The sequence below is a fragment of the Podarcis bocagei genome (assembly GCF_964188305.1).
Source record: "Podarcis bocagei genome assembly, chromosome: 5".
In the NCBI taxonomy this organism is placed as follows: Eukaryota; Metazoa; Chordata; class Lepidosauria; order Squamata; family Lacertidae; genus Podarcis; species Podarcis bocagei.
In genome coordinates this window covers 100486998-100514090 of record NC_138129.1, presented here as the reverse complement: position 1 = coordinate 100514090, position 27093 = coordinate 100486998, and the positions used below count along the sequence as shown (strand labels likewise).

General features: G+C 43.6%; 1 protein-coding gene across 2 annotated transcripts; it reads right to left on the bottom strand.

Annotated features, from left to right (window-relative positions):
- Window positions 1-112: 112 nt before the first annotated feature.
- On the bottom strand, window positions 113-25187 carry NPL (N-acetylneuraminate pyruvate lyase). 2 transcript variants are annotated; one of them, XM_081195490.1, is made up of 12 exons: window positions 25026-25182; window positions 23199-23300; window positions 20752-20825; window positions 17221-17308; window positions 15001-15058; window positions 13685-13760; window positions 12405-12497; window positions 10271-10419; window positions 5702-5748; window positions 4130-4214; window positions 3321-3360; window positions 113-436 (listed from the first exon to the last, which is right to left on the bottom strand). In XM_081195490.1, exons 1-12 carry the CDS (start codon window positions 25115-25117, stop codon window positions 285-287), a joined length of 1056 nt encoding a protein of 351 aa, XP_081051616.1. In that variant the 5' UTR covers window positions 25118-25182; the 3' UTR covers window positions 113-284. The 2 variants fall into 2 exon arrangements, with proteins under 2 accessions (XP_081051616.1, XP_081051617.1); XM_081195491.1 differs by lacking the exon at window positions 23199-23300 and having other exon boundaries at window positions 25026-25187.
- Between the last annotated feature and the right edge of the window lie 1906 nt (window positions 25188-27093).

Sequence of the window (27093 nt, the reverse complement as noted above, 5' to 3'; positions counted from 1 at the left end):
ACTGTTATTCTTAGCAGAATATACACGTTTTTCATTTCAACTCTTGAGTAGGAATTATTCCTTATATTGAAACTTTTGGCCAGAGTTCTTGATATATCCTTTTCAGTACTCTTTTCCATCCAGGCAAGGTATGTAGAGGGCATCAATGCATAGTCCCTGTTAGGAGTCTTTGAGTAATTTCCTCACGGACGCTGAGCAGTCAGGATGCATCTCAAGTATGCAAGTGAGACCTGTTCACCAAGTTGCATGGCCCATGTTCCTATGCCCACACTGGATACTTAAAGTCAGCTGTAGCAACAGTTCTTCAGGCTCTCCAATTTGGGTTTGACACTGGCAACGAACTCCTCAGAGGCACTTGAGAGTGGAAGTCGTGGGGGACCCATGGGTATCCCTGAAAGCAGAGTCACGATTGCTTTGGTCTCTGCAACGCCAAAGCCTAGTCAGAAGAAAAAAGGACATAAATCATTCCAACAACAAAGTTTCTGCCCCACTCTATAGTCAATGATGGAGGTCACAGCCACACCATACATTTAAAGCACCCATACCAATTCAAAAGTCATGGGCAATCTTAGGAACTGTAGTTTGTTAAGGGTGCTGGGAATTGTAGCTATGTGAGACTAGTACCCTTAAATGACAGTTCCCAAGATTTTGAGGGAAAGCCACAACTGTTACAAGAGTGCTTTACAATGTATAGTGGGGATGTGACTAAAATACAGTGGTACCTCGCAAGACGAATGCCTCGCAAGACAAAAAACTCGCTAGACGAAAGGGTTTTTTGTTTCTTGAGCTGCTTCGCAAGACGATTTTCCCTATGGGCTTGCTTCGCAAGACGGAAACGTCTTGCAAGTTTGTTTCCTTTTTCTTAACACCGTTAATACAGTTGCGACTTGACTTCGAGGAGCAACTCATAGAATGCGGTGTGGTAGCCTTTTTTGAGGTTTTTAAAGACTTTGGTGATTTCTGAAGCTTTTCCAAAACTTTCCCAACACCGTGCTTCGCAAGACGACAAAACTCACGGAACGAATTAATTTCGTCTTGTGAGGCACCACTGTAATTTCTTTTCATAAAAGAGCAGGGGGAGAGATTTACTGCCTCTCAGGAAGTCTGGCCCTTGCCCCCAACCTTTTAGCCAACTGACTAGTCCCCAACCTTTAATTATTGAATGTTTTTGACAGAAAAGTTAAAACATAATATTGTAATCAGATTTCTTGGGTTTTCCAGTGTTCTAAGCTTTTAGTTTGTTGTAATTCTTACTATAAGGGACGTGGGTGGCGCTGTGGGTTAAACCACAGAGCCTAGGACTTGCCTATCAGAGGGTCAGCGATTCGAATCCCCGCAACGGGGTGAGCTCCCGTTGCTCGGTCCCAGCTCCTGCCCACCTAGCAGTTCAAAAGCATGTCAGAGTGCACGTAGATAAATAGGTACCGCTCCGGCAGGAAGGTAAACGGCGTTTCCGTGCGCTGCTCTGGTTTGCCAGAAGCAGCTTAGTCATGCTGGCCACATGACCCGGTAGCTGTACGCCGGCTCCCTCGGCCAGTAAAGCGAGATGAGCGCCGCAACCCCAGAGTCGGTCACGACCGGACCTAATGGTCAGGGGTCCCTTTACCTTTAATTCTTACTATAGCCCTGCAAGTCAGACAAAAAACAACCAAATCATAGAATTTAGAGTTGGCAGGCACCACAAGGGTCACTGAGTGCAATCCCCTGCAATTCAGGAATCTTTTACCCAATGTGATGTCTTCATATTGCAGCTGGGGCAGCAGAAGGCTTGAAAGACTGGCCTGCCTATGCAGAGGTGAGATTCCACATGGGAACTTACTGATTCAACATGACAATGTCATATGAGCTCTCAAAATTCTAGGGCTGACTATACCACACGTGACATGCATTTACTGCCTGACATGGAGCGTTACTGTTACTAAACATTTGGGGAATCTGGCTAAATTCTATGGCAGCGAACAAGATAATATTACAAATAGATACACAATGGAATATCTACAGATGAAATCTGAGGCATAGTTCAAATGTACAAGCTGCTAGATGGTTAGCATAGAGTACATGCACTTTAGTGTAAGCACTTGAGTACCGTATTTTTCGCACCATTGGACGCACCGGACAATAGGACGCACTTTGTTTTAGAGGGGGGAGAACAAGGGGGGAAAAATCTCCCCCTCTCTGCCCAGCGCCCCTTCAGTGAAGCGGCAGGAGGCGCTTCACAGAGAGGGGGAGAACTTTCCCCCTCTTGTTTTCCTGCTCTAAAACAAGGTGTCGTTTAAGGTGCGTTCAGGCGGCTACCTTGGAAGCCTGGAGAGCGAGAGGGGTCGGTGTGCACTGACCCCTCTCGCTCTCCAGGCTTCAGGTTCCTTTCGACCTGCTCTTTGGGGCTGGGGGGGGGAAGCCCACCACCAGCCCCAAAGAGCAGGTCAGGGAGCAGCGGAAAGGCGCAGTGGAGAGGCTCCTGCCATAGCCACGCATCACCTCTCGAGCCAGGAGAGGGTCGCGGGGGTTGCTTTAGCCCCGCAAGCGCTCTCCCGGCTAGAGAGGTGACACGCAGCTTTGGCAGGAGCCTCTAAAGCTGCGTGTCACCTCTCCAGCCAGGACAGGGTCGTGGGGTGCTTCTTTAGCCCCCCGCGCGCTCTCCCGGCTGGAGAGGTGACATGGGGCTGTAGAGGCTCCTGCCATAGCCGCGCTTCACCTCTCCAGCCGTGAGAACGTGCGCGGGGCTAAAGCAGCCTCCCGCGACCCTCTCCCAGCTGGAGAGGTGACGCGCAGCTATGGCAGGAGAGGGTCGCGGGGCTACGGCGTCTTCGCTCCATAGGACGCACACACATTTCCCCTTCCTTTTTGAAGGGGAAAAAGTGCGTCCTATAGAGCGAAAAATACGGTACAAATAATTTGTTACTATAATCTTACAGTAATATTATATATTTTTAAAGAAATGCATTTGGAAAAGAAATCAAGGCCTGAAAATCAAAGCAGTAGGAGAAAACCCATGGGCGTAGCCAAGGAGGGCCAGAGGAAGCTCTCCCCCCAAATCAATAAAAATCAATAAAAACCAATACAAATCTGAGGTTCTGCCCCCCTCTTAACAAAAATCCTGGCTACTCCCATGAGAAAAGCTGCATTTGAAGAAAGTGCAAGGGGCAATTTGCAAAGGAAAAATAGAGAGAGAGAGAGTTAAATGGAGTCTTTCAGAACGTATCTGCGCTTCTTGGGCAATAAAAGCTTTTTTTAAAAAAAGGAAATTCAGAAGCATTCAAGCACATTGGATAAACCACGTCTGATGGGCAGAAAAGGATTCAGTCTACTGTGGTACCTACCCTGTGCCATGAAAAAGCTGATTACTTCCTGGGTACTGTACTAAGAGACAGAAAATAAGTTTATTAATTTTATTATAGGTAATAAAAAAAAGTGTAGGGCAACTGGAGATGGAATACACAGTGTTAAACTGGAGGTGGTATACATAGTGTTATCAGGTAATTAGGGGAGAGGGAACAATGAAGGATTGGGAAGGGAAGTGCACACAGGATCTGAGGTGGGTGCAATGAAAGTGTTTATTTAAATTTTTGGCAGAGTGCCAGCTAGGTCATATGGGTCCCACACCAACTGTTTGCAAATACAGGACAGGTGCTCCTCATTCAGCAAGTGATACATGTCAAGAAACCTGTTCCCATTTGCCCATTGTCCCAAGCTGGGTGAAGGGTAAGGGGGAGATGCACATGACTTTTAGAGTGTGTTATCTGTACCGTACAACTTACGGGGGGGGGGTTATACTCCGGGGATACAGCATAATGCCAAAATCGTGTATAGTCAAAACACAATGGGTTAAATGGTGGGTGGGGGTGCCATTCCCCCCCTTAATTTTTTTTTGGCTAAGTGCATAAAGCTGAATAGAGTTGTTGCCGGCATTCATCTGTCTGGAGAGACAATGGAGTGCGCCTCCAGGGGTGAAGTCAAAGGGCTGCGTTAGCAGCACCCAGGTGACCTCTCTGGGGTGCAAGCCTGGGCAGTGCCTATGGAGGTCCTGGGCTGCCAGTGTAAGTTGGGAGTTACCTGTATACAAAAGGAAGGAGGAATCTGTTATCCTACTATCATCCACTGTCACCAACTTCAGTTAGAAATATCATACCTGATATTTTTGTGCCAAGGAGAGGTCTCCCTTGGCAAAAGCTTCCAGCATTGAATTATTTGCCTTGCCCAGATAGTTATAGGTGCTGTACAAAGACAAAAGCCAACAGAGCAAAGGCAAAGTTGGTATTAACATGTGCCGCCATAACTAGAATCGATTGAGCAGAATAGCAAATCTGAAGGTATCTTTCCAGTGCAAAACTGGGAGTTGCTCCTGCACAGAGTAGCATGTCGCGTGTAATAAGCTATTAAAAGGGAGAAAGTGGGAGGGGAGATGCTCCTGCACAGAGTGTGCCCTCTATGGTTACCATTCTAAATGGGGCAAGGAACTTTTTCAGACTCAGAGCCACATTCCCCTCTAGACAAGTTTCCAGGGGCCACAAGGCAGTGGTGTCCAGGGCAAAAGGCAAGAAATGCCACATTTGCACAAGAGGCTGCTTTCTTCCTATCCTTCGCCATCCAGGGAAGGAAGAGACATGATCAGAGTTCACCCTCCCTGCCACTCAAGCAGGATGCAAAACATAATTGGTTGAGAGTAATCAACCAACGCGTTAGCATGCTGAATATGAATGGGCCCTTAGCCAGAATACTGGTCAGCAGGAGAGGGCAGAAGGTGCAGATAATAAGAATTTGCAGGCAAAAAGCTAGACAGGTGTTTCCCAAAGTGGGCAGTACCGCTCCCTGGGGGGCACTGGAATGATCTGGCGGGGGACAGTAGTAGCCTCAGGTGCAACTGGGGGCATTGAATAAAAATAAGGGGGTGGTGGAAGAGAATAAAATTTTGAAAAACCATTTGTACGTTTCATCTATTGTGTAATGACGCTTACCGCCAGGTCAGGCACCATTGCAGGATGGCAGCAATGCCTCCCCAGATGGCAGTCATCCTGGAGGTGGTGCATTTTCCCAGGCTTGGGTGAACCTTTTTGGGTTAACCTGATCGCAGCTTGCCTCCCTATTTGGCCAATGGCAGGCAGGCTGCTGCACCAGCCCCGCCCCTGAGGTCGACTGGACTGCGCCACTCCCTTTAATCCCAGGGACTAGTCCACCTCCTTGTCCAGTTTTGAAAAGCCACATGTTTCATCTGTTGTGCAATGAATAAGGTGTCTTATTTACAACATCTTTCTTTACTATGTTGTAGGACATATGTAGAAATATAGATACATAAAAGAATGCAAATTTGTCCCAGAATCTTTCTGTTTGTTCATTTCCTGGGGTGGTGGGCACTGAGGTTTTTTTTCTGAAAAGGAAGCAGTAGGCCAAATAAGTTTGAGAAGCTCTGAGCTATACCAGTAAAAAGAAGAAAACTGTTTCAGACATGAAAGTTTTCTTACTCATCACTCAGCTGTATAAACAAAAGCTGGTGCAGGGCTAAAAGCAGCCAGAAAAATGAACTGCAAAATGATCCTCTTTGCTTCAAAAGAAGCGGCATTGGAACTCATACTTTCTCATCCATGTAAAGATGACTGAGGCTGTTAGCCTAACCCTCCTTACCTGGGAGTAAGTCCTACTAAATTCAATAGGATTTACTTCTGAGTAGACATAGTTAGGTTTGTGCTGTGAAAGAGAGACTGACCTTCCAACTGCCCCAGTCGCTCCCATAGCGAGTGCAGCCAGGAGTTGCTGGTTAGGGAAAGACAAAAAACACATCTTTTATTTCCTTGAGAAAACAGTAGAACAACTTGTTGCTGGGAAGACAGTATTCAAAAAGTGATCATGGCCCCTAAAAAACCAGAGGCATTCCTGCTGGGAATGACCAGAGTGGAACTATCAAAAGCTGACCAGAAATTGTTCATGTTTGCCACTACAGCAGCTAGAACTTTATTAGCCTAAAAGTGGAAACAGAAAGAATACCGACAATAGAGGAATGGCAGATGAAGATGATGGACTATGCAGAATTGGCAAAGCTGACGGGGAAAATCCAAAACCAGAGTGACCAAGTGTTCCAGGGAGAATGGAGTAAATTTATTGAATACTTAGGCAATCATTGTAAACATATAAAGACACTAGCAGGATTGCGGTAAAGTTCACAATGTTTAAAAGAAGAAACTTCTGGACAAGTCACAAAATCAAAATTTAACAAAAGACGGCAGACTACCTAAAACTTTTTTTGAACTAACTGACAACATGGACTTGGTTGACATTTGGAGGACAAAGAACCCCCTAGGAAAAGAAGGAACATTCTTTTCTGAAGCCCATCTGTCATGGACAAGAATCAACCAAATATGGATAACTAGAGGACTGGCACCTAAGACTAGAAAAGTGGAAATCTGCCCAAAAACCTGCTCTGACCATAATGCTATGAAAGTGGAAATGAGACTAACTCCAATCGGTTCCTTCAGATGGAAAATGAATGACACCCTGTTAAGAGATCAGGAGATTGTGAAGAAGGCCCAAAAGACTTTAAAAGACTATTTTGAAATAAATTTGAACACTACGGTGGAAAAAAGAGTAATCTGGGACGCAAGTAAAGCTGTTATGAGAGGGTTTTTGATACAACAGAATACGATAAAGAAAAGACTTTGGAATGAAAAAAAGGATAAGATCTTAGAGAAGATAAGAGATGGCGAGAAAAAATTGAGATCAAAACCAAAATCACAGGAGGTTCTGAGAGAAATCAAATTCCACCAAGCACAATATGCCAAATTGATAAACCAAGAAGTTGAGTGGAAAATTAAACTAATGAAACAAAGATCATTTGAATCAGCAAATAAGTGTGGGAAACTGCTAGCATGGCAGTTGAAAAAGAGACAAAAATTGAATACGGTTACAAACTTAGAGATTGAAGGGAGAAATATCCAGAAACCTGAGGAAATTAGAAAGTGCTTCCAGAGATACTTCAAACAACTTTATACGCAAGGGCCGCAGAAAGAGACGGAGATAGACCAATTTTTAAAAATTAACGGACTACCAAAATTATCCCAGGAAAAGAGAACAATCCTGAACTATAAGATAACACAACAAGAAATTGAGGGTGCCATTCAGAATATGAAACTAGGCAAATCTCCAGGGCCAGATGGACTCACCTCCAAGTATTATAAGACATTGAAAGATTTCTTGATACAACCACTAATGGAGGTGTGTAATCAGATCATGGAGGGGAAGAAGGCACCGGAATCGTGGAAAGAAGCTTTCATCACATTGATACCCAAACTGGAAACTGAAAAGACTCAACTTAAGAACTACCGTCCCATCTCACTCCTAAATGTGGATTACAAAATTTTTGCAGATATCTTGGCAAATAGACTCAAAAAAGTGTTAAATGAAGTAATTCATAAAGATCAGGCAGGTTTTCTCCCAGGTAGACATTTGTTTGATAACACTAGGAATATTATTGACATTTTGGAACTTTTGCAAACCAATATCAATACAAAAGCAGTGTTAATTTTTATTGACGCGGAGAAGGCCTTTGACAATATTTCTTGGAAGTTCATGAAGAAAAACCTTGAAGGGATGGGAGTGGGACGGGGGTTTGAAAATGGAATAGAGGCAATTTATTCAGAGCAAAAAGCTAAATTGATAGTTAACAATGTGGTGACAGAAGAGTTTAAAATTGAAAAAGGAACACGACAAGGTTGCCCCATATCCCCTTTGCTATTTATTTCAGTCCTGGAGGTGCTTTTGAACATGATTAGGGAGAACCGGTTGGTGCAAGGAATACAGGTCGGAGTGAAACAGTACAAACTGAAAGCTTTTGCAGATGACTTGGTTTTAACATTACAGGAGCCAGAATCTAGTAGAAAAGAGTTTTAGAATTAATTCATGAGTTTGGTCGGGTGGCGGGATTCAAACTGAACAAGCAAAAAACTAAGGTTTTGGGGAAAAATTTGACACCTTTGGAATCAGAAAGGTTTCATAAAGAGACAGAGTTAAATGTGGTTAAAAAAGTGAAATACCTAGGGGTAAATTTGACTGCTAAAAACCTGAACTTATTTAAGGACAATTATGAAAAATGTTGGTTAGAAATTAAAAAGGATCTAGAAACTTGGTCAAGATTGAAACTTTCCTTGTTGGGTTGAATTGCAGCTATAAAGATGAATGTATTGCCAAAGATGTTGTTTTTGTTTCAAACCCTACAGATTGTGGACAGAGTGGAATGTTTTGGAAAGTGGCAGAAAGATATTTCTAAGTTTGTCTGGCAGGGCAAAAAGCCCAGAATAAAATTTAAGATTCTAACTGATGCAAAGGAAAGAGGGGGATTTGCCCTGCCGGACTTAAGGTTATATTATGAAGCTGCAGCTTTCTGTTGGATGAAGGATTGGTTACTTTTAGAGAACACTGATGTCCTAGATCTGGAAGGGTTTAATAATGCTTTTGGATGGCATGCATATTTGTGGTACGACAAGGTAAAAGTTCATAAAGGGTTCAAAAACCATATTGTCAGAAAAGCAATATTTATTGTCTGGACAAAATACAAAGACTTACTAGAAAACAAGACCCCAAGATGGTTATCACCAATGGAGGCTAAGGCCCGAAAAAGACTCAATATGGAGGCCGGTTGGCCGAAATATTGGGAAATAATAGAAAAAATCGGAGACAATTGGAGGTTGCAGAGCTTGGAGAAATTAAAGAATAAGGTGCGAGATTGGTTACATTACACTCAAATTAAAGAGGTTTTTAATTTGGACAGAAAGATAGGATTCCAGGTGGAAAAATCGGAATTAGAGACAGAATTGTTAGAACCAAAGACTAAGGTACTTTCAAGAATGTATAACTTGCTGCTTAAATGGAATACTCAGGACGAGACAGTCAAATCAGCCATGATAAAATGGGCTCAGGATATTGGGTATAACATTATGTTTGAGGACTGGGAAAGGTTATGGACCACCGGAATGAAATTCACGGCATGTAATGCCTTGAAGGAAAATATTATGAAAATGATATATAGGTGGTACATGACCCCAGTCAAGCTTGCAAAAATATATCACCTGTCTGATAATAAATGTTGGAAATGTAAGGAGGCTGAAGGGACATTCATTCACCTCTGGTGGACTTGTCCAAGAGTGAAGGCCTTCTGGGAAATGATCTATAATGAGTTAAAAAAGGTATTTAAATATACCTTTGTTAAGAAACCAGAAGCCTTCCTCTTGGGCATTGTCGGCCAGAAAGTGTTAAAGAAGGACAGAACTTTTTTTATGTATGCGACTACAGCAGCAAGAATACTTATTGCAAAACATTGGAAGACACAAGATTTGCCCACACTGGAAGAGTGGCAGACGCAATTGATGGACTATATGGAACTGGCTGAAATGACTGGCAGAATCCGAGATTTGGGAGAAGAAACAATGGAAGAGGGCTGGAAAAAATTTAAGGACTATCTACAAAAACAGTACAAGTTGTATGAATGTTAAGAAATTGCATGATCCAGAAAAATATGGCTCCAGTAATTTGACTGTGAGATACAGAAAATTAAGCGATAAGTAAGAGAAGGTCGAAACTTAAAGTAATATTATGTTTAATCTAAGTTACAAATAATTGACAAAAATTACTTTAAGTTTAGAAATATAACATTTGAGAAGTACAAAATAAGGCATGAAACAAGGTAATAATTTGCTGTTATTTTTTATTACAAAGAATGCAGGGTAAGGGAGATGTGAGGAAGTCCAGTTAGTTATATAAAAAATGTTATGAACAGTTGTGTTTTCTTTTTCTTCTTTTCTATATTGTTTGTTGGTGTATTTGTACTTGTTTTTTGTTTGGTATCTCTTTGGTGAAGGGATTTTGTGTGTTTAATATGTGACTTTTTATTTTGTGTTTGAAAACTTAATAAAATATTTATAAAAAAAAGAAGAAGAAACTTTCTACTTGTGCTTTAAGTTCTAAATAGTTACATGTAGAAGTTAGACAATATAAATGTGCGTTTCTAAGATGTGTTTGATAAAAACCAGATGACTGAGCGGAGGAAAGTCAAAAGCTCAGTAGAGCTAAAAATATGTAAAAGGTGATATGATGTTATAATATTGTTTTAAAAAATGGAAAATTAATTTTTGAAATTACATAAAAAACAAAAACAAGTGATCATGGCAGCTCTTTGGTAGGCAGAAGATATCCCCAGTAGCACAAAAAGCACTACTTGGTTACATCGCTTTAGGAAGCCATCGTGCCATTCTAGTACACCAGAGTTATTAATATAGAAATGCCTTACCTCATCCACACCATACAGAAGTACAAACTGGCCTCTGTCATTTTTCTTCACACACTGCCCAAAATCCAGGAGGTCTTTATCACTGAACTTCACCCCCTTAAAGGTGGGAATCTGCTCTATCATCCCATCTAGCAGTTCTTGGGCAGTAACTGAACAGAGAGGGAAAGCAAAAGAGAGGAACACCAACAAGTTTTCAAGTCTTACTGGGCAAAGCACATGACCACGTCTGGCAAGAAAACATCACAATAGAGGCTGTGAATCTATCCTAAAATATACTACAAAGAATGTGTTCTTGTGAAAAGGTGTAAATCTGGGAAGAATGCCCCCAAAAGTTCCCTCTTCCTTATCTGTGGAAGGCAACAGAAATGGAATTCCTTGATCAGAATACACTATAATCTTACACCAGATTTTGCAGACGTCCTCTTGCCTCAGAGCAGGAACTCTGGGAATTGTGGGCCAAGAGGGAGGTAAAGCAATGTTTAACAGACTATTATTGGAACTCTCACAAAGCTACCATTTCTCTAGCATCTTGAGGGGAAACCTTGGCCATTACACTGGCTCAAAATTTATATACTTTATAATGAATATAAACAAGGATAATGCCCATAATACATGTCACATGTATGAACAATGGGACTTAGTCCTGATCCACACCATAACATTCAAAGCACATCCACTGTGCATTTAAAGCACATGACTTCCCTAAAGAACCATGGGAACTGTGGATTCTCCTCAAAGAGTTACAGTTCCCAGCATCCTTAACAAACAACAGTTCCCAGCACTATTTGAGGGAAGTAATGTGCTTTAAATGTGTCTTGGGTGCACTTCCGGTTTCTGCAGATGGTGGAAAGGAGCGTGAGTCCGATCGTCTGACGGACTTGAGCCCCGTGGAGAAACGGGGAAGCGCCAAGGTGAGGTGCACCCCCCAAAAAAGCCCTGAGAGGGTGCTCAGGGTGTTGAGAGGTCCAGCAGCCATCAAAAGGGCTCTCCTGCAACCCCCAAACTCCTTTTGTGCTGGAAAGTATGGGAAGGGGGGAGGAAGCGGCAGTCAAGCCTGCAGCCATGGCAGTATCACAACTCCGTGGGAGCGAAGCCTCAGCTCAAGCCTGAAGCAGAGATCTTCCAAAAATTACTACCAGGCCAATGGAAAGGTAAAGATTTACTTTCAGAATTAATTAATTCCTAATTAATTAATTAGGCGGAATTTGGCGTCAAAAGTCCATTCCCGTCTTATTAGTAACTATCACTGCATGGAAACAATTTGCAAGTGAAAAGGTTACTAAATCTTTCTTTATAATACTTATGGATACTGTCTGCTGATGGGAAAGTTGGAGTATGCTAAAGTTAGGAAAAAGAATGGGAAAGGTTTATTGTTCGAATGCAGGGTATTGCAAGTAGGTTGAAACATCAATAGGCCTTGACTAAACACTTGCAATCAGTAGAAATTTGGATAAATTAAGAGAAATAATAATTGGTTAAGCATGAAATATGGAAATGCAGAATAATTTTGTCTATATAAAGAACCAAGAAGAGGGAATGGAGGGAACTCATGAGGTTTAAAGAACCTCAAAGACAAGGTTTTGAAAAAGGTATTTGTGAATTTGGGGGTGGGGGGGGGAAGTACTATTGTGATTAAATGTGGAATTCAATTGTGAAAATCAATAAAAAATTATTTACAATAAATGTGTCTTGGGTGTGCTCTAAATCAGGCTTCCTCAACCTTGGGCCTCCAGATGTTTTTGGCCTACAACTCCCATGATCCTTAGCTAGCAGGAGCAGTGGTCAGGGATGATGGGAATTGTAGTCTCAAAACTTCTGGAGGCCCAAGGTTGAGGAAGCCTGCTCTAAATGATTTGTACGGATCTGCCCCTAATCAATCACCAGTACACATCAATGTTCTAGTGAGTTTAGCAATATTATTTCCAAAGATGGAATTAGCTTCTACTATGCTCCTTAGACCATGTCTCTACTAGTACAATACATCTATCTTGACCACCACTACATTCTGAAGCACAATCCTATGCATTTGACATTTGCCTAAATTAGTTTAAACACCAAACATACACAGAAAGAGCTGCTGAGTCCAACTTTTCCCTGCGATGTAATTAGGATGGTCTAGACGAGTAACACTTACTTTTTATACCAGTCAGGGGAGGGATGTGGTAATAATAGAATGGGATGCCTGGGGCTTCAGATGCAACATCCCGCAGGAAGGCAACTAGAGCATCTAAATAGGAGAAGACAAGGAAAGCAATTGAAAACCTGGGTAATTTTGAAGAGCACACCTCATGTGCAACGTAGGCCTATGTGACATGCAAGTAGCAACCCCAAACTGCCTGCACAACTATCCCCCCCATCCAACACACAGAGAGTTTAAAATCCACTCTTGAAGGGGTTCTGTAGTCGCTAACTCATCTGGGTCTTCATCTTCCCAGTTCGGTTGCCAATACGTGGCTGGAGGTGGAGAGACCAAAAAGGAGATAAGGATTGTTCCAGGCTTTCATCTGGGATTCCCAAACCACCAGATCTAATCTGATTCATGTCAGTGAGGATAAATGATGGTAGCATCTCAAATTAGCACAGAATATGTATGCAGGAAGATGCAAGAACAAAAAGACTGCAGACCCGTATCTTCATTATTTGTGAATTGTGAGATGCAAGTCCAGGCTCTATAAAAGTAGAAAACTTCCCAGGAGATTAACTAAGTATGTTCAAAGCTTAGATGCCTCCTTCTGCATGGTACGCAGAGGTGGACCTGCAGCCATTACTTTTACCTTCCTCTATATTCATGGATGGGCATACTCTGCACTAAAAGAAAACACACACACACACACACACACTCCCCCAAAACATTCTGGCTTAGGTAACCTGAAATCTGTACAAAGAAAAATGGGCTTTTGCAGCCTATATAAATTATGCAAATTTGTATAATTTATCATGCTCCTCTTGCATAATTTATTCTGTCTCTGTCAGTCAAGAGGAGAGGCAATGAGCTATGGAAGGCACTGGAGCATCACCTCCTGATCACTGGAATTCTTATTCAGCCCCCACTCTGGCTTCTGAGATTTTACAAGGTCCATTACCTGATCATTTTAATGTGTGTCTTCCAAGCCACAAGGACTGCAAAGTTGGTTTCTTTCCTTTTCAAATGGAAGCAGAGATCCACAGGAAGGTGAACTTGCCCCCAATGCCCACATTTTGTGGCTTTTCTCCACTCCCATAGAATACAAAGAGGGAATGTAAATTGAAAAGTAACGGCTGAGGCATTGATTTTGCAGCAGTTAACAGAAACAGCTCACATCCTCTGGCTTTACCGCTGCACATCCCAACAACATTGTTCTTCACAGTACTGAAGACCTGCCTGGGATGTGGATGGAAAGAGGGGAAATAATACAGTGGGACCTGCCTCCTCACCTTTCTTCACCTGTTTGAAGAAAGAGGGGGCGATGACAGCTATGCCATCCGCTCCTATTTCTGCTGCATGCTTAGCCTGAAAAGGAAGGAAAGAAATCCACAGAGATTGGCACCATCACGGAAGTGATAGAAAAGGAACAGATCACTTGTCTATTCCCCAATTACATGAGAATTCCCCAGCTAGAGTTATATATAGAAATACAGTGGTGCCCCGCAAGACGAATGCCTCGCAAGACGGAAAACTCACTAGATGAAAGAGTTTTCCATTTTGGAGGTGCTTCGCAAAATTAATTTCCTATGGGCTTGCTTCGCAAGACGACAATGTCTTGTGAGTTCCTGCTGGGTCCCCCCCCCCTTTTTCTAAGCCGCTAAGCTGCTTATCAGCTGATCCGATCAGCAGATAAGCCGCTAAAAGCCGCTAATAGCGTTAATCCTTCAATGGGCTTGCTTCGCAAGACGAAAAAACCGCTAGACGAAGAGAATCACAGAACGGATTATTTTCGTCTTGCGAGGCACCACTGTATAACTGGATCTCCCGATGGTATTGTTTCTATAGCCATTCCTGGCTGTTTTCAGAAGGAGATGTTCTGATTGCAAAGCAATTCTTTTGGTGGGCTTTATGTGTCTTGATCATCTGCAGTGATCATATGCTAACAATCAGCTACTCCAAGTATCTGCAATGCAAATAACACTTTATTTTTTTAAATAGCCGGAACCCACTTACATTTGTTGCAACTATACACTCACCTTATTTTCTCCCTAAAGCTGCTTCCCTGAACCTGGCGCTCTGCCACTGATGTCAGACTCCAACTTCCACCATCTCAAGCCCGCGTGGCCCATGGTCAGGGATGATGGGAGTTGTAGTCCAACAACATCTGGAGAGTACCAGGTTGGGAGAGGCTGCTTTAGAGGGACCAGAAGACCTGCTATCCTTCATAGGAGGCGGAATTTCAGCAAGTGTAGCTTCTCAACCCTGTACTGACAGGAAGGGAGCCAATGTGGCATAATGGTTAGAGTGCTGGACTAGGATGTGGGAGACCAGGGTTCAAATCCCCCCTCAGCCATGAAGCTCGCTGCCATTGGGTAGCCTTAAGCCACTCATTCACACTCAGCCTAGCCTACCTCACAGGGCTGTTGGGATGATAAAATGTGCAGGAGGAGAGTTATATGTAATATGCCACTTTGAGCTCCTTGGAGGGAAGGCGGGATATAAATGCAATGAATAAATAAATGTAGGCGGGGGACTGTCTCCTTGTGCAGCCAAAGTTCATGTAGGATAAAAACAGGGGGGAAATACATTAAAAACACACACTCACCAGTCCCCTTGCTTCTGGTAAACTGAGTGCGCCAACATGAATAATCACGTAATCCAGTCTGCAAAGAAGAAAAGAGGAAAGTGTGTGTGTAGTCTTATTGCTGATAGTCTGCAGTGCAAGCATTTCATAATATCTATTTAACTGCAACCTTGTCGAGGACAAACTCATGTATTAAAACCAGGTCCATGTATTTGTACATGTGCATGTATGTCTCTATATCAGGGTGGGGAAACACAGACCCAGAGGTTGCATAAGGTCTCAGCCGCGTTGTCTCCAGCTATTTTTCCCAGGGTGGGATGTGCCCCCGAGCCATGACGAGTGGAGGATAGAGAGTGTGAGGGAAAGCAGCCTCTCGGCTTGAAAAGGTCCCCCTGATCTAATATCTTGGAATAGAAAATCTGCTTTGCTGAGAGGCAATTAAGAATTAACAGAAAAGCAGAACAGGACACTTGATTCCTTCCTCAGACATCTCCAGTCCAAACTGCTCCACAGCTTTCCCTCTCCCTTGATAGTCTTTCACTTGCTTTCAAATGATCTGTTCTAAAGCAACTTGAAGAAGAAGAAGAAGAAGAGGAAGAAGAAGAGGAGGAGGAGGAGAAGGAGGAGGAGAGCATTGGGACTTAATGTGCAGTTAGCCTCTCAGTGCACACACATCAGCATACAGACGTGTGTTCATCACATGTGACAACATGCAACACAGAGATATAGGCCATTTAGTCCAGTGAAGAGGCATATTTATGCAGAAATGCAGGTATTTCAAAAAGATGAACAGCAAAATGGAACACAGAGCAAAAGTAGAATGCTGTCAAAATCTGCAGGCCATGTTTCAAAAACGTGTAGGGGAAAAGGAGCATATTGAGTCACACCCCCCCATTCAGGAGTGCCCCAGAAACTCTTCTCTGAAGATTTGTGCCTTCACTTAGCAAGATTTAAAGCCAGCTTAATCAAAAATAAATATCTTAAGTGGTTTACATAAAGTACTATAAATATTTATAAGAGAACATCAATTAAGAAAAAAGAATGTATGATATTCAGTGGGAAAGCCAGGAGTCACAGGACCATGAAAAGAGCTCTGCCGGGTCAGGCACATGGCCCGTCCACGCGGTCCAGCGTCCTGTTCTCACTGCGGCCGGCCAGGTGCCTCACCTGAGCTCCACAGTGCTCTCCCCACTGGGCTTCCCAGCCACTGGCATTCAGAGACACACTGACTCTGGCCGCGGAGGTGGAACATCATCGCCATACAAAGCATCACCATTGGCAGATGCTACCTATGCCAGCAAACTTTGGAATGGTAAAAATTATTATTTGGCCCACTCACAGCCGCTTTACAGGTCACAGCCCCGTGCTCTTATAGAATCAGAGGGTTACAGCTATTTAAAGTTTAAGCAGTAGTCAAGGTAGCAAATTAAAAAGAGAATGAAAGGGGGCTGCATCAAAGCCATTTGAAATTGTTTTTAGCAACCTTTTTGAAGGGGAGATTAATCTTTAAAAGCAGAAACCAATATATCCACAGACTGTTAGTATTACGAAGTTAACATCTGCAAGTAGAAGGAAAAGGATTTTTAAAAGCTTTCATGCTCTGTGTGCTCTGCCCTCCAGTGATTTCTACATAATTCATACATAGAATCACAGAATTGTAGCATTGGAAGGGACCCCAAGGGTCATCTAGTCCAACCCCCTGCAATGGAGGAATCTCAACTAGATGCATGGTCATGCAACCTTTGCTTTAAAAACCTCCAAGGAAGGAGAGTCCACCACCTTCTGAGGAAATCTGTTCCACTGTCATAAAAGGTAAAACTATTCTTTCATCTCTGAACCAGCATCATCGCAGCCCAAGCGTTCTGTCTTAAAGAAACAACACTCTCTCTTTCCCCATATCCCGCCTCTCCATCCTTATTTTCAGCCTGCAAGGAATGGTATAGACACAAACAAGACAGACAGCTCTCCTCCTATAAATATCCACTTTTATTTTCCTTGTTTTCTTTGAGCAATGAGAAGAAATAAAGAAATCTGCTGGAGATGAGAGACAGACATTAACATACTGCAGCTTGTTACTTTCAACAGTAGTCTTGAAAAACTGTTCCCCTCTCCCTGGCCTTTAAAGGGGAAAAAAGGAAGGAAACAGAACACGGATTTCACAATCATCTGTCTTTGCTTGGATAGCCAGTGATTTCCATGAAACACACCAATCTCTCTCTCCCCCCCCCCCCAGTTACTCACTTATCTTTGCCCTTAGTCACCCACTCTTCGGCCAGCTGCTTCCTCTCCTGAATGCTCAGGGACAGGCCTTCTCCTGTAGTTCCATTTACTGTGACCAAAAAAGGAAAAAAATGGAAGTATTTGCACACATAGAAAGATTTTTATTTTATTTTTTTGCAGGGGGAATGATTACTTCAGCATGTTTGCAGGAAGCCTTGCTTCACAGCTCATAATAGTGTGTGTGTGTATATATATATATATATATATATGCAGGTTTTGGTGTCTTCCCGTGTAAGAGTTGGGGTATCTTCCCGTGTAAGAGTTGGGGTGTCTAGGCGACGTTTCGACGAGGTCTCACTCATCATCTTCAGGCTGGTGCTTTCGGCTTCTTGTTACTAGAACAGAGCAGGATCTCAGTGTTTGAGTTCCTATAAATACTGTTGAGGGGGGTGTGGTGTATAGCCTCCAACGTTCTGGGCAGAGAGGAAGTTCCCAGGTTATTGTGCCTTTTCTTCTTTTGTTCATTAATTACTTGAGGGATATCTTGAGTGATTTCTTGAGTGATATTCTGAGTACCACTTAGGAGGGTCATTAGGTGTGGATTAGTTGCTAAAGCTTTCGTGTCTTGACCTCTTGAGCTAGTGAAGAGTTTTTCTGAGAAAATGGCTGTACTGCACTTAGTTGTGCTCTGGCTTGGCTTCGTGTATAGGGGCGAGCTGTGGTTTTGTGCCCTGTGCCAGCCAGATCTGTGTAGGGATTGCAGGGGGGTGCAGCATCCGGAGGTGCCACTATGGTTTGGCTACTGGATGGTGTCTGTAATTTATCTGTGGAGAGGGTCTGGGTTTGGGTCTGGTGTGGTTGATTGGAGATGGCGTTCTGTGTGCCTCTGGTTCTGGTGTCGGTTTTTGTGGGGAGGGCTAATTTCTGGTGTCGGTTTTTGGGGAGGGCTAATTTCTGGTGTCGGTTTTTGTGGGGAGGGCTAATTTCAGGGTCTATGAAATACCCTGCAAAGTCTGCCCAGCCACGTACATTGGACAAACAAACAGACGAATAAATGCACGTATCGCAGAACACAAGAATGCCGTCAAAAAAGAAGAAAAAACTTCCTCTCTTTACCAACACATGAAAGAAACAGGACACGAAATTAATTTTGCAGATTCCAAATTGCTCTTTAACATGGAACATCACCACAAGAGAATAATCATGGAAGCCATCGAGATAGAGAAACACCCTCACAACATGAACAAGCGTGACGACACGTCCCGCCTGCCAGACATCTGGAAATTAGCCCTCCCCACAAAAACCGACACCAGAACCAGAGGCACACAGAACGCCATCTCCAATCAACCACACCAGACCCAAACCCAGACCCTCTCCACAGATAAATTACAGACACCATCCAGTAGCCAAACCATAGTGGCACCTCCGGATGCTGCACCCCCCTGCAATCCCTACACAGATCTGGCTGGCACAGGGCACAAAACCACAGCTCGCCCCTATACACGAAGCCAAGCCAGAGCACAACTAAGTGCAGTACAGCCATTTTCTCAGAAAAACTCTTCACTAGCTCAAGAGGTCAAGACACGAAAGCTTTAGCAACTAATCCACACCTAATGACCCTCCTAAGTGGTACTCAGAATATCACTCAAGAAATCACTCAAGATATCCCTCAAGTAATTAATGAACAAAAGAAGAAAAGGCACAATAACCTGGGAACTTCCTCTCTGCCCAGAACGTTGGAGGCTATACACCACACCCCCCTCAACAGTATTTATAGGAACTCAAACACTGAGATCCTGCTCTGTTCTAGTAACAAGAAGCCGAAAGCACCAGCCTGAAGATGACGAGTGAGACCTCGTCGAAACGTCGCCTAGACACCCCAACTCTTACACGGGAAGACACCCGAAGACACCAAAACCTATATATATATATATATATATATATTTATACCCCGCCCTCCCCAGCCAAGACCGGGCTCAGGGCGGCTAACAACCAATAATAAAAACAAGTTGATTAAAATACAATTTAAAAGATTAAGATACAACATTAAAACATTAGGCTGCAGCCTCATTACAGGAGGAGAAAGGAAAAAGAAAAAAGAAAGAGAGGGAGGGAATCAAATTGGCTCCAAGCCAAAGGCCAGGCGGAACAACTCTGTCTTACAGGCCCTGTGGAAAGAGATCAGATCCTGCAGGGCCCTGGTCTCATGAGGCAGAGCGTTCCACCAGGCCGGGGCCAGTGCTGAAAAGGCCCTGGCTCTGGTTGAGGCTAATCTAACTTCCTTAGGGCTCGGGACCTCTAGGGTGTTGCTATTTATGGACCTTGAGGCTCTCTGTGGGGCAGACCGGGAGAGGCGGTCCCGTAGGTACGAGGGTCCTAGGCCGTGAGGGGCTTTAAAGGTCAAAAGCAGCACCTTAAATCTGACCCTGTACTCCACTGGGAGCCAGTGCAGCTTGAAAAGCACTGGGTGAATATGCTCCCATGGCAGAGACTCCGTGAGGAGCCTCGTGGGGTGACTGCAGGAACATAGCAAGCTGCCTTATCAGGGCCGGCCCACTCATGAGGAAAGGTGAAGCGACTGCCTCAGGCGGGAGAACCCACAGGGGCAGCAGTTCTGGCCTCCAAGGAATGTATTAGCAGCAGCGGCATCAGCACACCCCATGCCACCTCTACAGTGGCCTCTTGGCCAATAGGAGGCACTGCTGATCTCCTCCCACCATCCATCTCAATGTAGATCTTTAGTCCCCCCTGTTCCTGATGTAGATCTTTGCTCACCCCTTCTTCCCTGGAGGGGTGGGGTGGGCGCCATTTTGTGGTTTACTGCAGGGGTCAAAATGTCTTGGTCCAGCCTTGCGCCTTATACTGGGTCAGATCTGTTGGCCCATGGTACAAGGGCTAAAGTTGGTTTAAAAAAACCAATCTCTCTTCCCAGGGAACCCTGGGAATTGTAGCTCTGCGAGGCGGAATAAGGGTCTCCTAACAACTCTCAGCACAGTTAACTACAGTTCCCACAATTCTTTGGGGGAAGCATGCACATGGGACTTATCACAGCAGAAACTTCCATGGAGAAGGGTCTGTTTCAGAAACAAGTACCTACAAAAACCACACACTGCAACAATAAATTAGCCATTTCAGTTGTCATAGGCTTCCCTGGAGTGAATATGGGCAGCCAAGTTATCTACCAGACTGTGCATAGACTCTTTTGATAAGAAGAGCTCTGCTGCATTAAATCAGACCAAGGGCCAGCATCCCATTTCCCATAGTGGCCAATCAGATGCCTTCCTACAGTGGAGGGGGCTGGACTAGATGACACTTGGGGTCCCTTTCACCTGTATAATTCTATGCCTCTGGAAAGCCTAGAGTACAATAGCACTCTCCTGCTGTTGCTCCCCAAACTGACACATTCAGAGGCATGGTACTTTAATCCTGAAGGTAATATAAAGTTATCACGGTATATTGTGTCATCTTAGATGTCTGGGGCTGAAATGATAGCCATTTCTGTGTAGGAGACAGTCCACACAAAAGCAAATGGTCTCATAAGCCATATCTTACCAAAGACATTCTTCACACTTTGCTCATTTATCAGGTAGTCCACATATTGGCCAATCACAGAGAGGTTGATTTCTCTGAAGAAAGGAACACAAGACAGGAAGCATGATCACCTATATCCATAACTGAAAAGAAAAACCCAGAATGTGAAGTGCCAGGCAGGTACACATTAAAACTGAACCTGAACAACCAATCTTCCCTCGCCAGACAGATCATAGAATCATATGATAAAAGGCATCACTCCCTGCAGGATAGCTAATGCCATATTAATTTTGCTTCCATTCACAGTTTTTCTGGTGTTTTCACAAATGACACAAAAACAGAAACCAGAAAGCCAAAGAAAGGAGAGCCCAGAGCATGAAAACGTTCAACCATGTTTTGCAGGCTGCAAAAGTTGTTGTCCACTCCTTGTTCCTGTTTCCCCCCTGATATCTCCGGATAGCTTTCCAACTCCGAATGGGAGCAGCAGGAAAACACCGTCTGTCTGACGTCACCAGGTTTTGCCAAGAGCAGAGGGCTTGGAAACTGTCTAGCTGCCAGATCAAGTGGGGCTTCTGGATACAGAGCAAGCAGCAAACCAAACAGGGAAGCCCATCTGTTTTCCCGTTTCCCACTCAGTCCCAGTTGGAAGAAGCCCCAGTCCATGGCCCATGAACGTTCAGGGGAGTCCATCCTGCCTCTTTGAAAGGCATTTGCATGGCCACAGGAGCAGGAGGAAGCCCTGGGCCAAGGCATCGTTGCCACAGGGTGTCTGGCTCCAAGGTCACCTCACTTGTTTGTACCAAGGTCAGCGTTGTTAATAAGTGCCTCACCCCTTGCTGACAGAAGCAAACTAGTGATCTGTGAAGATGGGTCACATTCTTGAAAAGAGAATGGCTGGCCAACAACACTGTCTGTTTTCCTTCCTGATAAACTCTGGGTAGTCCTGTTCAGCTCTTAATCTTAAGCTTGCTGGGTTGCGCAGGGCTCCAGGAGCCAGAGAGGCAGCACAGGAATAAGCAAGAGTCTGTTTTTTAAAATTTAGTTTTCTTTTGTTAAATGGGGGCGGGTGGGGAGGGGGCTACCATTATGGTTTATTCCAATGGTGGGCCAATTTCACCCTTCTATCGTCCACTTTTTTCCTTCTTACTAGAACTACCACAGTTTTATATTTATATTTATTTCATTTAATCTAGAAGTATTTATAAACTGCTTAATATTTATAAAATCTCTAAGCAATGTACACCATAAAAAGCATATTCAGTACAATTTTTAAAATATATATAAAAAATTCATGGATACAATCAAAACCTACATTAAAGGGAACGACTGGTCCTTTTGAACTTTAGGTGGAAGTGAGAATTGTGATTTTTCCATTGACTAAATAGGCAGGCAGTTTCCTGAATTCACCAGGCAGGGAGTGTTTGCTGACTCTGTTGAACGCCTGTCATCTCCCCTACCAGGCAAGAGATCCTAACTATACAATCTTAACAGTTAAGGTTTAACTAATCTGTGCTCAATGACTGCCCAAGCATGCATGGTTGCTTAAGAACGGATGAGAGATCAGACCAAGGTCTACTCAGTCCAGCACTATTTGCAAGAATTCCAGCAACCAGCATGCATTGGGTTGGCCACTAGAAACTGGATAATGCAGGGAGGCAGACTGCCCACTCCTAGTCTACTCTACACTAGAATAATATATCTGCAAAGGATTGGATCCAAACACCTGCTCCAGATCAGGATCCTCCACATCTTACACAGTAGCCCACTTGGGCGAGGAGCTAAAGAGGAACTTCAAGCATCTCCAAGGGCCTGTGGGCAACCTTTGGGGTGTTGGGTTCCCTCTCCTCGGAACAGCAGGTCACAGTGCCACAGTGCCACAAATTGCTTTAGAAACGCCTCTCCATTTCAAAAGTGGTTGCCATAGAGAAATGATGACTCCTTAGGTCAGCCATCCAAGAGCCCTCAAGGTGTTTCTGAATACAAGTCCCATCAGCCTTAGCCATGCCCTAGTGGAGTGGGTCTTTGAATTCTAGCATCCAGGTACACAGAGCCATACAGAGTAACTTTGTAAATTATGTATTTCACACACCCTAGAGGTCCTTGCTCTGAGGAATTTAAAGAAGGGGAGGCAGCAGTATGGGAAAGGAAGAGATAACAGACCCAGTGCAAATAAGCAGCACACTGCCTCTGAAGCAGTGCAAACAGATACCTCAAGCAAGTGAGCCAAGCTTGACAAAAACTTAGTATTTTGTAGTTGCAGAGAAGTTGTGCTCTAAAATTTGATGGCAAGACCCAACGCACTGGTTAATTATTGCCATTTTAAATCCAATTTCCCCCTTTCTGTTGCAAGACATGTGCAGATAGGAAATGAAGGATATGATAAAATGAATCATGATCTGTGTCTGTGATTTATTTAAGAGCCCATCAAACCTTACTGCCGTTGCTTTGAAGGCCAGGGAGATAGTTACCCATCTGGAGTCATTGGCGTGACAGTGGCTGCCACAACACCCTGGAGTTTCTTCTGGGCTGCCATAGAGCGGCTGGGGTGGAGTCCGAGAAAGAGAAGAGCCCTGATTGTGACAGGAAAATAAGCAGATGTTGAGTAGCCCTCTCTTAACCCTTACAGACAGAGTCCAGGACAGAGAGAACTTTCTATTGTTTTTTCAAAAACAATATGCAGTTTTGGCAAACATTCAGCAACAAGACAAATAAACAGCCACCCAACAGCACATACTCTACCTTGCCTCATGACTGCATTTTTAGTTTTTAAAAGCTCCTGTGATTGCGAACAGGATCCGTTCCAGAGACCCATTCACAACATGAAAAGCCCGCAACCTGAAGCGCCGTATTTGCGCAGCACAATTTGGCACTTGGGTGCATGTGTGAAGCACGATTTAGTGCTTGCGTTAATGCGCGAGCAGTGAAACCCGGAAGTAACCCTTTCTGGTACTTCCGGGTTGCCGCGGGACACAACCTGAAAAAACATAACACAAAGCAAACATAACATGAGGTATGACTGTATTTGTTTTGCAAGCCACCCTAGAGAGCCTATCTTCTGGGAAGCCTATATGGATTTCATGATGCAGTAAGTAAATGCATATGGCATTCACTTCCACAATAATGGAAGCTGCTGGAGGAGGGAAAGGAAAGGGAAAGGCTGTTGCCCTTTATGCTCTGCTTGTGGGCATCTTGGACACATCTGGTTGGTCACTGGATGAAACAGGATCCTGGCCAGAACCAGTATTCCTAATTCAGACGTTACAGAGAAATAGAACTGAGTATCATTAATGTACTAATGACACCTTGCTCAGAATTCCCTCATGGCCACTCTCAATGGCTTCATGTAGATATTAGACAGGGGAGAAGATGATACCACCAGTTATAGGTGGAGCCCAGTCATGTGGTCCCAAATATCTGACAGAGAGAGGACTCCTTCCATACGCACCTGCCTGGATATTATAATGGGTGCTATTAGCAGTGCTTGCTGTCTTCTAAGGCCTGCAGGATGAACACCCATAACATGACTTTCTCGGCGGTGGTTCCTCCCTGCCAACAAACATCTTGTGCCATCATTGTTCACTGTGGCTTGGTTCAAATACACATCTTTGCCCAGGTCTTGGGCAAGAGGGAGATAGTGCTGTAAGATCTTGCTGTTACTGAGTTGCTGTAACCTTGAGGTGAAGGGTGGGCTATAAATCCAAAGGACTATCTTATCTCTCTATCTAAACTGCTGACTTTCACATTTCAAAGGCTTCTTTGGGTCCCTAAGTGTTTGTGCTTTCAAAGAACTTGATGAAATCACCCTCAAGATTCAACAACTTCTTGCACACGGCACTTCTACCACTCCCTTTCCTTCTCCTCTGCCTTTGAAAACCAAACCAAACCAAACCAAACCACAGCCCTTCAGCCTGAAAAAGAAGCGGACAAACCACTTTGTGACTTTCACTCCACCAGCCATAACTAAAGGAGGCAATAAGACGGACAGCTGCAGTTTTGCATTTTGCACACAAACTGTCTTCCTGGACTGTCTTGAACCAATATGAAAATACCATTGCTGTTGTTTTAAGAAAGAAACACCATTGCTTCAGGGCATTCCTCCCTCTGCAGGGCGGCATGCACTCCTCAGAAGACAGTTAAGCATTGTTACAGATGACCAGTCCCTCGGACCATGGCATAGCAAAGCAATAGCCTCGCCCTCTTCATTGCCCAAGAGCCCTGAACTAGCGTCCTCCTTTGCCAATCAATCTGGCACCATGCGCAACCCAGCCATGGAAACAGGGCACCCGCTCTCTCACCTGGCCCAGCCGAGGAAGTTCTGCTGCCGGCTTCTACGAATCAGGCGGCTTTGCTGCTGCTTTAAAAGAAATAAAGAAACATTACTGAGCATGCCCACCGGTTTGGAGCATGCTCAGAACAAAGAGGCGAATTCACTGCCCTGCATTAAGCAGTTCAACGCAGCTGCCGGAGTTTGCTGGCTGAGAGTGAAAACGGAATTGTAAATGCAAGCTCAGCAGGGTGAATTAAGACACACTTCAGGCATAGGGACTTACCCAGTTTTCGGGGATGAGCAGCAACTTTTTTATTTCAGAGATATTGCATTATACACGCACATGCACAAAATAGGATTTTTATCCCTCCCAAATTCTAATATATATAGTATAGGAAAGCCTTGTACAGTATAGGGAAGTTTTTAATGTTTGATATCTTACTGTGTTTTAATTTGTTGGAAGTTGCCCAGAGTGGCTGGGGCAGCCCAGTTGGATGGGCAACGTATAAATAATAGGTTGTTGTTGTTGTTATATGTTTATTAAAACATAAGTGACCAAGACCTAGGAGGCAAGGGCTCAAATCGGCCCTGAGCTGTGCAGTTCACTGGGTGACTTTGTGCCAGTCCCAGTCTCTCAGCCTCACCCACCTCACAGTGGGGGGGGGGGGAGAAGCACGTTTGCACCCCGAGCTCCTTCGAGGGCAGGTGGATATAAATGTAATAAATAAACAAGCGTGCATAGGATTGTTTGAACAAGCAAGTGCAATAAAGGCAGATTTATTAAGGCACAAGCATTTGTAGACTAGAGTGCTTAGTCAGATGCAATCATAAAATACTTTAATTTGAACAAGGTTATCCTGTTCATTTTAAAGCAAGCAAACCAAGTTAAGATATGCTTTTGGATTCCAGGCAGTTTGGCTGGGAAGAAGTCTAGAAATTAGAAGAAAGAAAAATAAACATCTCAGCCCTTTCATGAAAGACCACTCTTGCACCTGACAACCCCCACCCCAAATAATTTCCATGATCTGCATTTATTTGATTGTTCCATCTACTTGCTTGTTTATTTGATCACTCTATCAACTTTTCTTTCCTCAAAGGGCTCAAAGTGGCTTAGGGATTTGTCTGCATGATCTCTACAGACGCAAGGAAATAAATTTTCTAATGAACAACCAAAGGGGCAAAGTTTCCTTGAGCAAACATACAAAAAAGAAAAGTAAATAAATCATTCAAAATATACATCTTAGTGCACATTCTTTAAAAAGCTAAAAGTTGGGATTTTGTTATTGTCTTCTTTCTTTTTTAATTGTTATATACTGTATTGGAAAGCAATAAAACTATATTATAAAAAGCTAAAAGAAAATTTTAAAGTGCAATATTATGGCCTTTTTGTTGCATTCCATACAACAAATTCGTGACAATTACAATTTATCATGCAAAACATTGTAATTAGTCACTAATTATTTCCAAACGTGGATCAGACACTAGATGGCACTGGTTTTACAGATAAAAAATTTAAAAAGCAAAAAAGAAAACCCACATTTAAAATAAGGTTACCAGATTTTTTTCAATGAATCCGGGGACACGTTTCAACTTCCATGGATTTTGTCAGGGGACTGATTTGTCAATCCGGGGACTGTCCCTGGGAAACGGGGACGTCTGGTAACATTAATTTAAGAGCATGTTTTAAAAGTATGGTTAGGACTGGAATAGTGGGGAAATAGCAGCTTCAGGTGGTGGTTTTTGGTAGGGAAATGGTGGTGTGACAATCCTTCATAATTCACACTGCTCACTCCCTTGGGTCGGGTGAAGTAATAATAATAATAATAATAATAATAATAATAATAATAATAATAATAATAATAATAATAATTTATTTATTTATACCCCACCCATCTGGCTGAGTTTCCCCAGCCACTCTGGGCGGCTTCCAACCGAGTGTTAAAAACAATACAGTGGTACCTCATCTTAAGTACTTAATTCGTTCTGGAGGTCCGTTCTTAACCTGAAGCACCACTTTAGCTAATGGGGCCTCCTGCTGCCGCTGCGCCGCCAGAGCACAATTTCTGTTCTCATCCTGAAGCAAAGTTCTTAACCCG